Here is a 19639-nt window from a genome sequence, read left to right on the forward strand (position 1 = left end):
TACATGGAGGCGAACCCTACGAATTTCTTGTTTTCTGCAACTGTGGATACACCCATGTGTCGAGGATATGATCCTGTACATGGTCGTTAATGACAGACTTTAAATTCTCTGGCAAATCATGCTGAGTGCATCTGTTCTTGCAATTTGAACACAGGAAAGGTGAACCTTTGCAATTTACAAGTCTCTGGCAACAAATAATTTTTAAACTGCCTGTGAATCAAAATATAGGAGCTTGGATAATTTTGCCCCTTGATTGGTCAGATAATGCATTGTTCTTCCCCATGGGTAGTCCCTCTGAATTCATAAAAGGCAGAACACCTATGCTAATGTGGGAGACCCCAGAACACAAATTAAGACACTTTCATTTTTCCCAAGCCGATCAAATAGAAGGAAACATGCAGAACAAGGAAACATTTACAGCTTTTGTTCTATTCCCCAAAATGAAAATCCAGCCATACATATGGCTAAGAAATACCACTTAAAATAAAGTAAACTATACAACATAAACAGGAAATAATGACCCAACGTAAAACAATGCACATTCGACCCTGCTTCTTGAAGAACCTTGGACGACTGCATTGGCGTATCAGGCCCAAAAGGATGTGGGTTAGGAAGCTCATCTTTAGAGCATTGCAAAGATATGAATCTAAAGTAAGCCTTTGAATCCTGTCAACCTGAAAAGCATAGAGGTAGGCAGGGTTTTTTTCAGAGGGAATACCCATGAGGAAAAAACTAGGATTACAATTAAGTACCATTTCCTTATTCACCATGAGATTCCCTCTGACATTTATGAAAGGTAGAAGGGGAATAGCAAGATAACCCAATATTGAAAGCACGATCAGAGCCACAGAACTGAACCTTTTGTCAAATAAGTTATGAAGAGAAGCCTGACCCGCCACAGTATCTATCCTGGAGACAGTCCAGACAATACTGATCAGTAAAGGTATGGACTGATCTCCACATGTCCCCATACAGATGTCAGGAATGGGAACATTCCTCATTAGAGTCATATTAGTGGCTTTTCACCTTGTGGAATGGGTACAAGGCTTACCAGTTAGGGTTCTAATAGTTTGCTCATATAAGGTAACAGTGCAAGACACTATCCACCTACCTAGGGTCTGTTTGGAGAAGACTAGACCAGTCCAGATGATACCATAATTGGCAAAAAATTGATTGACCTTACAAAAGTCATTTGGTCTTCTCGAAATATCATAATACACGTGTGCTCTCTGCTTGCGACTCTGGATTTGAGAAAAAGTGGAATTCGGAAGAAATAAAGGGTGAGTTGTTGTGCTTTGAGGTGTGAAGTCATGCACAAGTGTGCTGTAAAGTATGGTGCTGTTGAGTATTCTCAGTGTTGGAGTAGTCCACCAGGAGTCAGTTAGGGACCTCACCAAGAGAAGGGCTGAGATGCATTAACATCTTGCTCCCGAAATGTTTTTTTGTATAAATGTAATTTACGCCTAAACTTGTGAATAGTTAAATAAACCAGTGAACTTACTCCCCTGCTGGGGACAGTAAATATAACTGTTCTGAATGGTATGTTGTTACAAGGAAACAAACAAGTATAGCCTTGAGGACCAGCCTGGCTACGGCGTTCAGAACTTTCTAGAGCTTCTTGAGGAGTTTCTGGATGATGCCTTCATAGAGTGTGATGCTGTAGTAGAGTCTGCTGCTGATGAGTGTGTGGGTGACCGTCTTTCTGACCTCAGAGGGGATCCATCTGAGGGTCTTTCAAAGCTGGCAAAGATTGTAGAAGCATGAGGAGAAGATGCAGTTGATCTGGCGATTCATCGTGAGCGAGCAGTTCAGTATGATGCAGAGGTTTCCTGTGCATAGTCTGTGAATGGAGGTGGGTGATTTCCTAATGTGGCGGACCACCAGGAGTGCTCCAAGCAGAGGTGTAGCGACAGCCTTCATCCCTTCGTGGAAGTGGCTTCTGTAAATTGTGGGCTCGCTGGTGAGGGAGAGGATCAGCTGGATGTCGTCAACGTAGGAGACTATGTTGAGTCCGTGGTTCCTGACGGTTTGAGAGTAGTCCAGGACATGGTTGGCTTCAATGAACTCTAAGAGTTGGGCATTGTTGGCCTTTTCAATTACCTTGGCTGGGAAGGGGAGCAGGGAGATGGGTCTGAAATTCTTGAGGTCTGTTCGGTCGGTGGACGGTTTCTTCAGCAGGGGGGTTTATCTCTGCGCGTTTCTAGTCGGCAGGGAAGGTGGCGGTCTGGATGGAGCAGTTGATGGTACGGCGTAATTCAGGGCGAGTGAGGCGGCGGCTCTGTGGCAGATGTGGTGTGGGCAGGGGTCAGAGGGTGCTCCGGAGTGAATACTCATCATGGTCCTTAGAGTGTCATCGGCGGCGAGAGAGGTTCCAGTTGAGCACGATCTGTTGGGGGGAGTCGTCGTCGCAAGGGGTGGTGGGAGGGTCTTGCGTGTCGAAGCAGTTGTAGATCTGCTTGATCTTGTGGTGGAAGTCGGTGCCGAATTATTTGTAGAGATCGTGGGAATGTGAGAATTTTGTGGTCTCGCTGTTGGGTTTGTCAAAATCCTTGACGATGGCGAAGAGTTCTTTGCCTTTGTGTGCGTTAGCGTTGATTCTGTCCTGGAGGGCCGTTTTCTTTGTAGTTTTCAAGAGGAGGTGGTGTGCGGGGACCATGGCTTTGAAGTCTGCATGGGCTTTCGGGCTTTTGTTGTTCCTCCATCTCTTATCGAGCCTTCTACAGGTATGTCTGGATTCGTGGAGGGCGGCAGTGAACGAACTGGCTTTTTTGGAGTGTTGCTTGCTGGGTACTTGGATGTCAGAAGTGTGGTTGTGCGGAGGGTGGTGCCGAGGTGTTCTTTGGAGACCTTGTTCCAGTTACAGCTGGGGTGTAGTGGTGTACGGTGGGTTTTGTGAAGGCAAAATGAATGCAGTGGTGGTCGGTCCAGAGAAGTTCAGAGGTGTGGCTGCAGGAGATGTTTTCGCTGGTTGAGAAGACTGGGTCGAGCGTATGTCCCACGGTGTAGATCTGAGAGGTGACTAGCTGCTTGATTCCAATGTTGATGAGGTTCTTCAGAAGGAATGCGGTGTCCTGGCCATTGGAGTTGCCCAGGTGGAAGTTGAGGTCGCTGATTAGGATGTAGTCCATAGATGTGAAAGCCTGGGGTGCGATGAAGTTGATGATGGTGTCAGTGAAGGTCGGGCGGCGGCCGAGAGATCTGTAGACGAGGGTGCAGGTGAGGGTAGGGTTAGTCTGGACCTGGAAGTGGAGATGTCCCATGGTTGTTGGTGGGTTGTCCGAGTGAGTGGTCAGGCGGAGGGAGTTCTTGTGGACGATAGAGATGCCTCCTCCTGGTCAGTCAGGTCCCTGCAGGCCGCCATAAAGTAGTGTGAGAGGGGGCTGGACAGCTAAAAGGCTGGAAGCGCAGCCCTGGAAGGGGGCGGGGCCGCGGGGTCGAGCACAGGCACGTCGCAAAAAGAGGGTGAAAAGTGAAAAAAGTTAATAGAGTAAAAAGTGAAGAGATTGAGCAAACAAGGGGAAAAAGAGAAAAAAAGGTGAAAAAAGAGACAGAAGCACAACTTTTCTGGCACAGCAGCCGCCATTTAGTGTGAGAGGGAGGGCTGGACAGCTGGGAGGCGGGAAGGGGAAACGCTACGCTGGAAGGGGGTGGAGCAGAATGTTAGTCACCAAATGGAATCTTTTTTTATGCTCCATTTGGCAGTTTTCCATCCATGCATATGGATGCTTGGGTCTAGTTGTGAAGGTGTTGCACACCCCCTCTTCTGGTTCAAGGAGCTGAGGATGACAGAGCCCCGATGATCAAGACCTTCATTCACATTACACAAGCATAATCCTTCGGCAGCCCCAGGCTCAAGCTTCAGATATCACCTTGGATAAGGCGGGATACACAAGGAACCTTGCCTCCTCTCCCAGTGTGCTCTCCTTTCTGATGCAGTCCCAGGAATGGACAACTGTTTGGGGCAACACAGAACCAGAGGATACAAAAATATTAAGAATTAGTACTCTTACCCTTAGTGACCGGTCATATGAGGCGCTGAAAACTTTGGTTTGGTCTGGGGTGGAAATGACTGCCAAGGCATAGACGGTGCCCACATGGCCTGTCAAAGTGCGCACCTGCTCCTTTGTCTCAATGTCCCACACCTAGGAAACAAAGACATCAGGTACAATCGCATCACATAGAAACACTAGCAATAACTAATGACATTTACAAGTCTCGACACACGTTCACCAATAAACCCTTTTGTCTTATGCCACAGTGCATGCCCATATTCTGAGAGGGTGTATGTAAAAGCTTGCAGGTCCAGTGTATCAAATTTAAAGGCCTAGCCCAGGAAAGTCAGCCTAATATCTGACCCTATTTAAAATGCAATTTATTTTTAAAATGCTAACATAGAGAAAAAAACAACATAAAATCTAAAAAATTCTTAAAGTACACCGCTGGAACTCTCCATCTCATGATGAGGAGATCTTTTGAAGCTGTACTCAAAGTAAGACTGTGAGGCTTCTCTACTTTCTTCTGCAACATCAACTCTGCCTTTCCCTACACTTACTCTCTACACTTACTCCCCTGCGAGGTGATGTAGTTACTCAATCTTGTACACTCTCCTGTGATGAATTCCTCCTTTCGCTGGAGTATTCACAGTCCTCTGTAGTAGTTATCACTAAGGAACATATACTTTAAGCTTTTCACTATGTTTCTACGGAGGCCTTTGCCCCATCTGTAAATGTAGAGGCGAATCGACATCTATTAACCCCTTCTACGCTGATGACGAGCTGGGCTCGTCATGGCGTAGCCTCCTCGCACGCTGATGACGAGCCCAGCTCGTCACGTAACATGCGCTTTAGAAAATCTCAGCGTACGGGCGAAATTCTGCCCGCACGCATGCGGTTAAAAGCTTCTCTTCCCATTGTTGCCCGCAGCCTCTAAATGAGACCACTCTGGACTCCATTAGGATGACGGGTCTCTAGCAGCCTCTCCTATTCAATACAATACTCAGCCTCTCATATAAGGGAGTTCTCCTTCTTCAATACTCCATCATGATCCTAATTTGCTCCATGACATCTCTCCTGTCTCCCTCCACTGAAAACGTTCTTTATCCTAAGAAAGGGTTTCTACATTTTTCATGCTCTTCATGTTCTTGGCATTTGTAGGCCTCAGTTAACCGCTGTCAAACACACTGTTTGCTTACAATGTATTTAGAGAGGATTTTGGGTGCACCCCCTTCAACACTTGCCCTTACACTCTGTCAACCACATCTTGGCTTAGCCAATAGGAGTACTCCTCTCTCACCTGAGGTTATTGGCTGGGCCAATGCAACTTTTTGCCTTTAACCTAGGGCTTGCATGGACATGCATAACAGACTACTTTACAACTATAGGAGTCTGACGGCTCCTGCTTGCTCCCCCTGTGTCTTACTCTTCGTTTCTTGGTCCCTTTCTTCCTGCCTCGTACACCTCACTTTTTACCCTCAGTGCTCTTTGTGCCTCTGCAGGCCAACATCTCTCATTCCTCCCTTCTGCTATCCCTCTGTGTGCTTCTTGTTCACACCATCATTTTTCATTCCTTCCTCCTGGGTTCCATCGGCCTGCCACCTCCTTTCAATAACCCATCCTCCTGCCTCCTCCTCATTAGTGCTGCTGGGATAGAAGTTTTTGTTTTCTCCTCAGTTCCTAGAAGCAAACGGGAGTCTCTATAATGAAAGCTTCATAGCCTTCAATACATTCCTCTTTTTTTCTGTATCAAATGAAAGTAGGGTGGCAAGGGAGTCTTAATTTTAGCCCTTCTTTTCTTGCAATCAGAGTGAAGGAGGAATATAATATAGGTTCCCTTGACATCAAAATTTTATTTGGCATAGAAACAAAAAAAGAACTGTTCTGAAAGTCAAGGGATATTATGCTGGCTTTAAAGTGCTTACGTGCATGGTGGCACATTAAAACCAGTCCTATTTTCTTTGGCAAAGAATGATTTATAGCGCATGTACTGTGTCATAATTAAGGACAGAAACTGCTTAAAGAGCAAGTGCTTCTATACCACCTGAGCATGAAACAGAGTTGACAATTTTGGGAGTGGTGGAAATGCTTCAACTTACCACTGGTTAAGGAATATCTACCTAGATCTCCCCTGGCTGGAACATACACTTAATTAAATCTATGATCTGAGGTTTTCTAGTCAGGCCCAGAGCTAAAAGCACTAATAAACTTATACTTTTTGAACAATCAGCAGTCACTTTTATAACCCACACTGTGCACAATGTCCTGCTCTTCTCTTCCAGGTGCCAAATAAAAATGAGCAGCCAAACACTGCCCACCTCAGCAAGTGAAGAATTTGTGAGGCTCTTACGTGAATGAGGTTCTCATATGTTCCGCACACAATGTGATGGTTTGTCACAGCAATGGAATAGACGCTCCCTCCAGATGTCTGCAGTACGTGGATGCAATCTAGGGTGCGGATGTCCCAAATCTGAAAATGGGAAGGAAGAATAGACTAAGTTAAAGGTTTGTGGCAGAATATTATGCATGTCTCTCGAGCGCTTGTGATCATCCACATAGTAAATTAGGACGACTTTTCTGATGAATACTTCTAACCCCATATTCCTCACCTTTAGAATATCCCACAGGCGCCAGACTGGATCTGGAAACTTTTCATAATAGTGCTCCAATGTGGCACTCAGTGGTACTGTGTGACACTAAGTTGGCTTTTTCCACCCTGGATATGATAGAGTAAAGCCACATATAAGGGCCACCACTTGACGCTGGTGTCCGTCCCTTTCTTTTCGCTCCTTCGAATGCAGATCTGGAACTTTGTTCCCCCTTTCGTGGGGTCTTTCGACAGTATCCAAATAATAAATCCAGTGTGCAAAGGAGTAATGTCCCCACCAAAAAAGTACTGGTTTCAAACCATGTTTCAACTACAGAAAACAGATATTGGTCAAGGATCCACTCTAGGTGTGCCTTTGGTGTTTGGGCTCATTACACAACTCTCTGTCATGCAATGAGTGCACCCTCATGTACCAGGTGATCCTGGACCATGAAGCAAAACAATGTCGCTAAATACAGGAAGAAGTCACAGACCTCATGTAAGTTCCAAGTAGAGGGCGATGACACCCACTCTGCTCTCAATGCAGATATTGTAAATGGTCGTTGTTGTGGTCGAAGTTGTCTGGAAAATCAAAGTCCAAGAGAAAATATATGAAAGCAAAGCAGAACTATGCCCCATTACGCCACTCCTTTCCTGAAAAGAAGTTGGGAGGGTGCCATGGTGCCACTGGATTCCCGACTGAGGAGACGATTCTGCATTGGTCCCATTGCGCCCACAGTTCCCCAGACCATTAACAATATGGTTGAATGTCAAGGCCTTTAAGGAGGCCATGTGCCACATATAGGGCACTCTTTCAGTTCCCTCTAGCAACAAGGATATGCATGGGCCGCAAGCCGCTTTACTGCTGGCAGGTCAGTCTCCAGTGCCATCTGAGCCCCTAAGACTCATCTCGGGTTCAGCGCTGACTCCAGTAAAGACTGCTCACTTTAAATCCAAGACCTGCGCTAGACCCTTCCCCATCAATGTCGGTACAGATGCCACCCATTCTACAGGAGGATCCGTCACCAACTCCGATGTCTGACCCGGAGCTGGCTTTGTCTTGACCCTGACCAAGGTAACGCTCTGAATCCGCAACAATGAACCCAGTCATCCTGCAGCTGATCCCCTGACTCCATCATCACAGAGGCATACTAAGGCTCCATTGTGTATTTGGTTCCACTTCAGGCCTGAGCCTTCCCCCACTTAGGGAGGACGATAGTGTGAATCGGGATGATTTACCCCTCACTATCATGAGCACAGTTTCTACATGGACTTGCAGGCAGCCAGTGGGCTCGATACTACCTCTGATACATGGCTGATTTTGCTCCTTGAGCCCCCAATGGAAGAGAATAATTCCTTTGCTGTGGTGATTTAACATGCTGCTGAGGTTCTAGGTCTAAAGTTGCCTTCAGTTGAAGGCAAGTGTCTTAACTTAAAGGTTTTCCAGTCTGGGCTCGATTCATCTGAGGCCTTGCTCCTATTCACTGAAGCCCTCATGGACACTCTGATGAACACTTGGTCTAAGCTTGTTCTTGCCCACTGGTAAACAGACCGGTGGGCAGATGCCACAGACTAGCACCTGGCAACCCTGATTTCCTTAAGTAACATCCTATTCCAGATAGCCAGGTGGTCCAGGATTCCACCATGAAGGTGATTCACAATTCATTCTCTACAACCACCCTCGGACAAGGAGTCAAAGAAAACTCAGGCGCTCGAATATCTAATGTTTTCTTGCTCTAGCCTAGCCTTGAAGTCGGTACATATGGCTTAACTACTGGGCTGCTACACGCACATCTTCTGGGCAATGGCAAGCAAGATCTTGCCGGTTATCCCGTAGGAATTTAGGGTCTCCTTGGCTCAAACCTTTCATGATGGTCAAGATACAACCAAATACGTGTTTTGTGATGATTGCTTAGATACTACAGATTGTCAGAGATGAGCAATCAGCACTAGTCTGTTGATCCATTGCAATGTATGGATACGATACACAGGTTTATCGGTGACATACCGGCATCCTTTATGGATATGCCTTTCGATGGCTCACACCTATCCAGCAATAAAGCCGATTCCGATTTACAACGTTATAAGGGCACGGAATGCTCCCTGGGCCTTATGGCCTCTTCAAGACCGTTCCCTCACCAGTTTTGGGGCTTAAAGGCTACTCCAAGGGGTTGGAATAAAGGCACTGCCAGTCTCCCCAGCCCCCCACAGCAGTCACCATAGTCTTTTTGGAGCCAGGGAAGTGGTTCTGGCAGGTCTTCCTAGCCCCCTCCCGTGTGGCAAAAGTTTTCAATCGGTTTCAGTTTGCCCTTAGTAGCACATAACCACTCGGTGGGAGGCAAGATTCAGTACTTTCTCCCAGGACGGGGATCTATCACATCGGACAGGTTAGTACTCCCAACCGTTCAGTATGGCTATACCATACCGTTTCTTTCTGCCCTGTCGCACCCGCTATCCACATCAGAGCGGTTCTCAGAGGAGCAACTGATCTTTCTCATGCGAGAGGTGCGAGATTCACTCTCCGAAGGAGTCACAGAGTGGTCCGGACTGAGAATTAGGGATAGGGATAGGTTGTTACTCTTTGTATTTCATTGTGCCAAAGAAGTATAAATCGGTACAAAAGGGGGTGGTGATGGACGGAGCATCTGAATCAATTAAACACTCACACCCAGTCAAAAGATCTGGGTTTAATCCATCACCGTTCTTTAGCCCACTCTGCCACCCCAGTTCAGACATGGCTATATGCAAATCAGTCTGACCCTGTGCCTCATGGGAACAGTCCAGCCCGTACTGCCAAGCCATGTCTTTCCTGGACCGGAAACAAGCTTCCGAGGACCAGTTTCTGGCATTCCAGCCGTCTTCAGCCCGGCTTGCTTGAATCCAGTGGCAAAGGGAGCAAGGGACTTGCGTCTGAGCATACCCTGCCACACTTATGGCGGCCAAAAGCGCTACAAAAGGGGGTGCTGATGGACGGAGCATCTGAATCAAACAAACACTCACACCCAGTCAAAAGATCTGGGTTTAATCCATCACCGTTCTTTAGCCCACTCTGCCACCCCAGTTCAGACATGGCTATATGCAAATCAGTCTGACCCTGTGCCTCATGGGAACAGTCCAGCCCGAACTGCCAAGCCATGTCTTCCCTGGACCGGAAACAAGATTCCGAGGACCGGTTTCTGGCATTCCAGCCGTCTTTAGCCCGGCTTGCTTGAATCCAGTGGCAAAGTGAGCAAGGGACTCCCGTCTGAGCATACCCTGCCACACTTATGGCGGCCAAAAGAGTGGGCTACAGAACGGTGATGGATTAAACCCAGATCTTTTGACTGTGTGTGAGTGTTTGATTGATTCAGATGCTCCGTCCATCACCATCCCCTTTTGTACCGCTTTTGGCCGCCATAAGTGTGGCAGGGTATGCTCAGACGTGAGTCCCTTGCTCACTTTGCCACTGGATTCAAGCAAGCCGGGCTGAAGACGGCTGGAATGCCAGAAACCGGTCCTCGAAAGCTTGTTTCCGGTCCAGGGAAGACATGGCTTGGCAGTTCGGGCTGGACTGTTCCCATGAGACACAGGGTCAGACTGATTTGCATATAGCCATGTCTGAACTGGGGTGGCAGAGTGGGCTAAAGAACGGTGATGGATTAAACCCAGATCTTTTGACTGGGTGTGAGTGTTTGATTGATTCAGATGCTCCGTCCATCACCACCCCCTTTTGTACCGCTTTTGGCCGCCATAAGTGTTGGCAGGGTATGCTCAGACGTGAGTCCCTTGCTCACTTTGCCACTGGATTCAAGCAAGCCGGGCTGAAGACGGCTGGAATGCCAGAAACCGGTCCTCGGAAGCTTGTTTCCGGTCCAGGGAAGACATGGCTTGGTAGTTCGGGCTGGACTGTTCCCACGAGGCACAGGGTCAGACTGATTTGCATATAGCCATGTCTGAACTGGGGTGGCAGAGTGGGCTAAAGAACGGTGATGGATTAAACCCAGATCTTTTGACTGGGTGTGAGTGTTTGATTGATTCAGATGCTCCGTCCATCACACCCCCTTTGTACCAAAGAAGTATAAAGGGCTTCAGTCCATCATAGATGTTCGCCTCTGAATCATTACCTGTGGCAGTGCAAAATCAAAATGCTTTCACTGACCTTGGCCCTTGGGACCCAGATGATCGGATGAAGACCTTGGACCAGCAGGATGCATATTCTCATTTACCCATCCTGCAGTCCTACAGATGGTACCTGAGTTTCAAGGTTGGCCAAGAGGACTTTCAGTTTGTCCGGTTCCTTTCCGGGCTCACCAGTGCCCCTCTGGTGTTCATGAAAGTACTTGTTCATCTGGCTTATTTATGTTGAATGCAAACGAACAGTAAGAGTCTTAACCAAAAGGAGGCCTTGTGGCAAGAGGGATGAGAGTTTGCATACACTATGGGAAAAAGGGTGGTGCGCACACCACTACTGATTTGGTAAAACTGCCTTCTTACTTTTACTTTAAATATAGAGATTTGCGTTTTTGTCAACGTTTTGAGATATCCCAGACTGATTTCTCCCACGACGACAGACAGGAAACAACCCCGTCCACATATCTACACACGAGGCAAACCACCACCCTCTCTTTTTTCTTTAATAGAAACATTTCTTCTGGTTTACTAATCCATCTCCTAATTTTTTTCTCTCCTAACTTTACCTGTATTTTACACACTTGGACACCTCTATCACAACACACTTTAACATTTTACCATTTTCAGGTGTGGTCACAGGTTTGCTATGTCATGGAAGGAATGGATTTAAGTACATCTTTACAGATTTATCCCACATGATGACTGCAGATCAAACTAAGCAACATTTTTGAATGCTCCGTAAAAATGGTTTTAGATTTTTTGTTTCCACCATAATTTTGCTTTCAATCAACCTCATCAACAATGTTGCTGGGAACAACTTCAACTAACAACTTTGCTAACCAAGCCTTCTGCTGACAGAATTGCTCACTATGAACCCCCCTATTATTACATGTATCACAAATCATCCCAGCAAATCTACGCAACGTGAAACCTCTCAGGCATTCGGCTATTTGTAGATTCTCTAAAAATGCTGGCAATCATGAATTCCACAATACTGTTAACCATTTATTTCTCAACATACACATAGTTGAAAGCATCTTTGTTCAAGGAAGTGAGGTTCTCAAACTGTTAATGCAGATGAGAGTTTTTCTATCTCTGAAATCTCCTGCCCTGGGATAGGAGCCTTCTCAGCGAGAGCTCGGTTATGAGGATCTTCTTTCTTCATGCTAAAAAGAGATGGCAGCCTCCTCCCGGAGACATTTCCACCCGGCCAGGAAAGGGCAAGTTCACCCATGACCCCAGACAAAAGCAGAGATGAATTAATTCCTCTGATGAGATGTCAGACATGGCAACAGCTGACAGCATCCTTGAATGAGACAAAATCTGCGACAGCCTTCCTGCCGACACGTGCAGAATGTGGCAGAAAGGGTACACTTCTGTCATGTTCCCTACTGTTTAAGGGGGCACCGTTCGTAGAGCTTCTTATCCTCAAAATTAAATAATATTTGTCATACCATTTTCAGTGAAAAGGAGAACAGGCAGGTATTTCTCACACCTCTCTTTAATGAGCTATGCTCAAGTTAGATAGTGGGTGTTAGGAGTAAGACAAACAAATTAGCTCGGATTTGCATGGGGTATTGTAGAATCCTCAACTGAGACCCCAGAACGAGATAACATACAATACTTCGTTGTTTCCAATAATTAGTTATTTACTATGCAGTTTGTACAAATCATAGGTATTCTCATAATCATGTATTAGAATATTGATATTTATAACAATCTCAGCAGTCCTAATTAGAGCATTGTGAACCTTAAATATTCCCCAAATACATTTCACCACATATGCCTACTCTAAACTACTTAATTTGCATCAACAGTCTACAGTTTATATGCTGCTGCAGGGTTTCCAGTCGGAAAGCGACCTCTCAACATGATCTCCTCAGTAATATGTTAGTGAATGCTTCCCGTCCCTAATGATAGCATTCTTGTATACCTTCGTCTCCATTGATTCTCTATGTAGTGGCCACTTCTGCACAGTTCTTTAGTTGATGCTGTGGAACAATGACACTAGCTGCTTCGCAGATGTGCACAGAAGGTAAGCAAATGTAACTATTTATGCTTATTTCCACTTCATATCTGTAAAAACCAGGATGACCTCAGGACTGTAATCACTTAAACGAGACTCTGCAGCCTTCATGAAGCAGAAAGTTGCAGTTCTGTTTTATTTATGCAGCTCCAGATACAAAATGGTGATCAACACTTTCTTAGCATTACTATTAGTTAACTTTATATGCCCCAAGTTTATCAGAGTTTCCAAGGATCTAGTGCATTCGTCTATTACCAGGGAAGTCCTGCCTGCCAACCACAGCGCTCTCCTAAATCTGGCTCAGAGTAAGTTCCTTTCCCTTAGATTTCCATACCAAAGAAGAGAAAGGACAACCCTGTAACTCTTCCTGAGCTCTTCATGCCTGGACGTAGACTGAGACATCTACCCCACAACCTACCTTTTTTCATGCAGAGGAAATTACTAGGAATCAAGCAGCTCATTAGGTGGTCCCCTTGCTGAGACTTCTAGGTCTAAGAAAAGAGATGAAGTCTTTTATTCCATGAGCTCAACACCATAGATTTTTAAACCAGGGCAGAAAGAGTAGGGCTCATCTTGTGGCCGTCAGGCCTTATTAGACTGATGAGGACCAACGCTGAGGCAGCCATGGCAGAATGGTGAGAGAATCCACATAAGACCAACAAGACTTCACAAGAGACCTCCTGCAAAGACATACAGACATGGACTGAGAGCGGAAATCAACCCCAAGAGACGGACAAATACGAAAATAAAAAGACAAAAACTTTCTCCCGAGACTCACAAATCTGATCACAGCGATGAGGGTAATCTCTTAGACATTTCGCACACAGTAAAGATAGGACAGTAGAGAAAACAAGGACCCACCTATGAGACACCTCACACAGAGTACTGAAGCTTGGCTTTTGCACATACCTTTATTGTCTGGTAGGAGCCACTGTACAGGTAATTCTGGGAGGCAATAAGTGCGCGCACCCAATGATTTAATCCAGTCAATTCTTTCTTCAGTTTCAGCTCTGTGCCCACAATATCCCAAACCTGCAAGGAACATACAAGAGAGAGGGAATAGTAAACAATAGACTGAAGTTCAATTGTGTCATCTGTATAACAAGTTTATTTCAAATAATAATATGTGTCATTCACAACCTCCCCCTCCAACGGACTAAGATTTACAATGGAAAGCAACCCTCATTACAGAAGAAATATCATCTGCCAAGGTAAGTGGTAAAACATTTCAGCAGACGGTAAACCCAAGCTAGAAATGGATTTAAGATAACTATTTTGCACAGGTGAGAAGATGTGTAATGAAGACTGTTTATCCTGCAGTTTAAACACTTCCTCCTGGTATTTTAGAAGGAAAAAAGTGGTAATTAGGACCTGTGAGCCTCCTTCCCGAGAATGGACGGATGTGTATAGGAGAGACAAACCACTGCTTGCACAAACAGTGCCCACATTTACAACAGAAGAACTATGGTCTAACTGTGGGACGTGTTTGCTCTGTAACTGTCAGGTATGTGATGGTGAATGGGCTTTTGTACACAGGACACTGCCATTCAAAAAGGGCAAAATAGCCTACTGGCAACATATTGCAGAGATTCTCAAGGTGGGCTTTGCTCACTGGTATGAGACTGCTGCCAACCACCAGGAATTGAATAATGGGTGGTAGGTAATACTACCAACAGGTTCTTAAAGATTTACCCATGACCATAACTCTCAAGTGAAATCACAGCTTGTAGGAAATTAGGTTTCTGTTAGAGCAGGATGAAACCCTACTCAAGCAGCAACCACAATTCTTGTCAAGGTAAAACACAAGCGTAAGTAATTGCTTTATTTGTTGATTAATAAAAATCATTTCAAACCGGGATAAAACACTGTATGTAAAAAAAACATTATTTGTATACAGCTTTACACTGAGAATTTTTAGCAGCATTAATAGTGGGCAACAATAAATAAGATGCATTTGTGCAGGGTTGCTAGAAGACAATTTCCAAACCCTATTGTAAAATTCTATAAAATGCTTTATCTTCAGTCTTAAAATTGATCAATCCTGTAACGATTATAATGTAAAGTTTATGTGTAGCTTATTAAAAGTAGATTTTAAAAACACATTTTTCATTTTCATTACCATTTTGCATTAACAGCATATTAAGGAACTAACAATTAAAATCAGTTTTGGCTAGTAGTTTTTTTACAGCTATAAAGATGAACTTCACAAATTGGGACATCAGACGAGGCGTTGACCCAATGAGACAAGTAATAATGGCTTGACAACATGTTCTCACCCCCAATTCGTTAGAAATAGGTCTTAACAGTCTTCCGCTCTTCTAGCAAATGGGGGCATGTAGTAACAATATGTATTAAAGTTTCATCATAGGAACCACATAACCTACAAAGGTTAGAGGACCAATTTTTTTCCCATTTAGGTATTCCGTCCTTAGTGGGGTAACTCCCAAACCGCAATAACATACATTTTTCCCGTAAGAATGATTTTAAGTGGGTCAACAAGTATGCTTGGGGCTCTAATTTGATAAATGAGTTTGTAATTGACCAAGAATGATGCTTTATTCTGAGCTCATCTTTATCTAAAACAATCGATAATAGGTTGGCTGATCTATTTAATGTTCGTTTAAAAACAGATTTGCTCCTCCCCTCTTCTTCAAATGTTGGGCAATCAAAATTATTTAAACTCTCGCTTAAAAAGGATCTCCAGCTGCTAGCATGCTCGTACCGCGTTATCTCCTGCCAACATTGGTTGGCAAATGTATCTTGTTCTGAGCGATATAATGAGTATAGCATTTTTAAAAAGGCAGATTGTCGTACCAGAGATTGCCTTTTCAGACCAAATTCTAATCTGCCATTGGCATGTCCTATATGTTTGGGAATCCTAAAAACTGATTTAAAGACTTATTTGCAGGGCATCAAGAATTTTCGCGTCTTTACCACGAAAAATCATTGAGCCATAAGTCATGGATGGAATCCGCTTTGCTTTCATGGCCTTTAGTAGATGTTCGTGATTTGGGCATGACAACTTGTCCCTCAACTTTCTAAAAGCAAATGACAATGCTGTTGCCTTTGCTTTGAGGTTAATAAAATGCTGTTTAAAAGACATATCGTCAAATGTGATTCCTAAGTATTTATAAAATTTTACAGTTTCAACATGTAACCCATTAATGTTTCATTCTTTCTTATCAGTTTTTTTAACACCTATAATCATTATTTTTGTCTTTTGGGTATTAATTTTCAAACCATTAAGGGTAATATAATGATTAAAAGAATCAATTAATCTTCTTAGTCCTATAACCGAATGACTCAATAATATAGTGTCATCTGCATATTGTAAATACTTAATGTCATTGCCTAAGAGTGAAGGCGAGTGAGCGTTAACTTCTTTGAAGTGTCTAGGAAGATCGGCCATAAATAGATTAAAAAGGCATGGAGAAAGTACAGCCTTGTTTCAGACCAGTATTAGTTTCAAGACGGCGAGTAGTACTTCTGCCATCTCCGATTTTCATGTGTTGGAATATAACAATTTTATCATATCCAGCAATTGTTTTGGGATACCCCAATCCAAAAGTTTAGCCCAGAGAAAATTTCGAGGAACAGAATCAAAAGCGGCTTTAAGATCGATAAAACAAATCTATAACTTTTGCTTTCTATATTTTGCCCTATTGCCTAGTAAAGTCAATAAGTTTGTGCTAGTTGATTCTCCTCTTTTGAAACAGGTTTGGAAAGCTGGAATTAGTTTATTTCTTGAAGCCCAGTCTTCCAGGTCTTCAAGGAGGCAACTCGCAAAATTTTTGCCTCCACATCAGTTAAACCGATGAGTCGGTAGTTTGCAGGATTGTCTTGAGGACCACTTTTATATATTGGCTGAATTATGCTTCCTGGCCATGACTCGGGAACTGATCCAGATTTGATAACGTTGTTAAATAAAATCGTTAAAACCTCTGGTCAATACTTAAGATTTGCTTTAAAAATTGAATTTGGAATCCCATTGGGGCTGGGTGCTCCATTCGGTCTGATCCTGCTCATTGCTTTTTTGACTTGTTCTACATGCCAAAACTCAGTTTCTTGTAGTTCCGCTTGGGCAATGAGCGGGACTTGCTCCTTAGACCATAAGCCCTCAATATGTGACTCTGATTGGTCGTTATGCTGGACAGAACTGTGTTTTCTGCCTTCTTCTCTGCTTGAAAGGATTGTCTTCTGGCAGAGAGAATTAGGGTAGAGCTGTAAGGCCGAAGGAGCAACGTAAAGATTATAAATAAAAGATGCCCCTTTTACTACTGTTTTCCAGATTGTTAAGTATGCCCCAGAATAGTTTTGGGTTTCGAGTTTTACATGAAAAATGTAATTTGGCCGATAGTCCTTCGAAATATGATTGTTTGGCTTTCCATAGCTCGTATTTGTATTGTTTTCTAGAATTTTTTAATTTATGGATATCTTGAGTTTTTTGCGCTCCGTTCGATTTTCTGAAAACTGCATTTGTAGCTCTATTAAGCTCTCTTTTTAAGCGAAGTAACCGGTTATTATACCATCCTGATTTTTTTGTCCTCATGATGAAGCCTTTTGATGATGAGGAAGGGGGAAAGCGATCTAAAAGTGAAGCACACAGACAGGGCTGATATCAACCATGGACATCCCTTCTTTCTTTTCCTCCAGAACTTTATTATTTAAAAGTTTGAGAAAATCCAGTATTTCCTTTTGATTTGCCATACTAGCCTTTTAAGGCTAAAGGCTATTGGTACAACTTTCAATGATCTCGCTTCTGGTAGATGATCCAGTGATAGTGCCAAGGAAATAGATTGTGGGTTGTGATCACTTTCTATCCTGGGTATTAGTTGATATTTATGAAGGGTGTTTACCAGCTCAGATGATATAATGGAGTAATCGATGACGGAGAAATTGCCTGATTTTTTTATACGTGGATATTTGACCATCATCCTCTAATAACTGGAGATTACATTTATCTAGCTGAGTTCTGCAAATCTGTGTTAATGCTTTTATTGATTTGTTGATGCGGTTTTGGTTAAGGAAATGAATATTAAAATCCCCTGAGATTATTATCGTTGCGTCTGGATGGTCGTGATACAACACTTTTAACTATTTCCCATAAGATAGTAAATTGAGATCATTTCTCTGATTTTTTTGAACTCAAGTAGACATTTAGGAGTATTGTAGGGTGAATAAATGCTAATTTAATACATATAAGCCAAGCCAATTGAAAGTTAATTTCAAACTGTTTGACATCAACACTTAAAGAAATGTAGATGATAGGCCACCACTAGCACGACCAAAGACTGACTTGCGCAAAGCAACGTTCAAATACTCATAATAGCCAATCAGAGGTTCCTTTCTGTGGTCCATGTTTCCTGTAACATTAAAACATCAAAGTTCCTAAGGAAGCTTATTGTGTCAGGATCTTCTATTAACGTTTTTAGACCATTTAAGTCCCACAAACAAATATTAAAGGGTTTTAAAGCTTTATTATAATTCTTTGGGCATCTTTCGTGCATGTCGATACTCCCTTTTGATAGTATTTTAGGGAGCCAAGTCCAATCGTCAATATGAGCTGTATCTTTCTTTAGCTCTTTACATACACGAGTGCCTGATCCCGGTTGTCAGATCTAATTTAATCGTCGGCCCTGTAGCTCCTTACAGGATTCTCGAATTACCTTTTAGGATTGAGTTAGTGACAGGATCCCCTAAAACCGGACTATTAGATCTAAGCGTCGGGATCAGCAAAGTAGGATATTGATTTCAAAGATTATCCCTATTTTGATACCCCATTTTTCAAATTGAGTTTTGCTTTCTAAGATGATACTAATTATGTCTGCTCGATGCCAAGTTGTAATAGTTATCTCTTTGTTAATGTTGTTACGATCTTGCTTGAATTCAACTGAATCTAAGCAAACACACAAAAACCCAATATCAATTTACAAAAATAGAGTAAAAAGTAATAAATTAATTATTTGATAGTAAAATGAAAAAAATCTAATTAGTAGAACTAGAAATATATAATCTTAAAGATTTAGGTAAAAAATTGTGATCAAAAGAACAAAGCGCCAACTATGGTTATCTGGTCACGTCAGACTGAGACAAAGCCACAAGTACAGACCGATGTGATGGAGCGCAGGCTGGAGACAGAGACCAAGTTAGACCCTCTGAGCTAAGCACCATAAATCCTGGTTCCGCCAAGGATTGTCGTGCAGCGGTGGTCCAAGGAGCTGGGAGACTGATGTGAGGCCCTGGGCCGAGGTTGCGTTGCGCAGCGGTGATTCTGAGGAGTTGTAGGCTGCGGTGAAAGGCCCTGCGTCAAGGATACGCAGCGCAACGGTGATTCTAAGGAGCAGGTCCTGCGTTGAGGATGCATCCCACAGCGGCGTGTCTGAGAAGTTACGGGGTCCTGCGGAGGGTATGGGTCTCGCAGCAGAAGCTCCAATGCGGAGCTGCGAGATAATGCACCGGTTTTACTGGGACCACAGTTTGGGCTAGCACAGCACCATCAGGTCCCCTTTCAAGGGTCCAGAACTAGGGCGGCATCACCTGGCTAGGATTTACAGCAGGTAGGGCACAGATGCAAAAATATCTTTAGCTGCTTACAGCACCTACCTCCCGTGCTGGTTTATCAGGAGCCGGTATTGAGGACTTCTCTTTAATTGCTTGCAGTTCCTTGGAAAATAAAGGTAGGAACGAGTTCCACTTTGAAGAGGGGTAAGTGTCTCGATAAAGAGTTTACTTCCTCTAGCTATACTCCAGATAGATTAGCATGCTTTGCATCGGCTTGCTGCAGATGCTAACCTCACATGCTAGTCAAAACAACAATTAATCAAAATCAGCTGGATAATCATTCGCTAATTTTCATTATCCACCTCTACATCAGACTCTACTTCAAGTGCATGTCTAGGTTGGTCACCTGAAGGTTTAATGTGG

At 43.7% G+C, this 19639-nt stretch overlaps 1 protein-coding gene across 5 annotated transcripts in view; it reads right to left on the minus strand.

The window, feature by feature from the left end:
* Positions 1 to 19639, minus strand: part of TRAF7 (TNF receptor associated factor 7) — a 196337-nt gene that overhangs the window by 8066 nt on the left and 168632 nt on the right. For all 5 annotated transcript variants that reach the window (XM_078664845.1, XM_078664843.1, XM_078664844.1 and 2 more), the window contains 3 exons: positions 13625 to 13747; positions 6343 to 6462; positions 4011 to 4142 (listed from right to left, as the gene is read on the minus strand). In XM_078664845.1, coding sequence (XP_078520971.1) covers positions 4011 to 4142; positions 6343 to 6462; positions 13625 to 13747 — 375 coding nt within the window. The remainder of the gene's footprint in view (positions 1 to 4010; positions 4143 to 6342; positions 6463 to 13624; positions 13748 to 19639) is intronic.

The sequence above is a fragment of the Lissotriton helveticus genome, chromosome 10 (assembly GCF_964261635.1).
Source record: "Lissotriton helveticus chromosome 10, aLisHel1.1, whole genome shotgun sequence".
Lineage (NCBI taxonomy): Eukaryota > Metazoa > Chordata > Amphibia > Caudata > Salamandridae > Lissotriton > Lissotriton helveticus.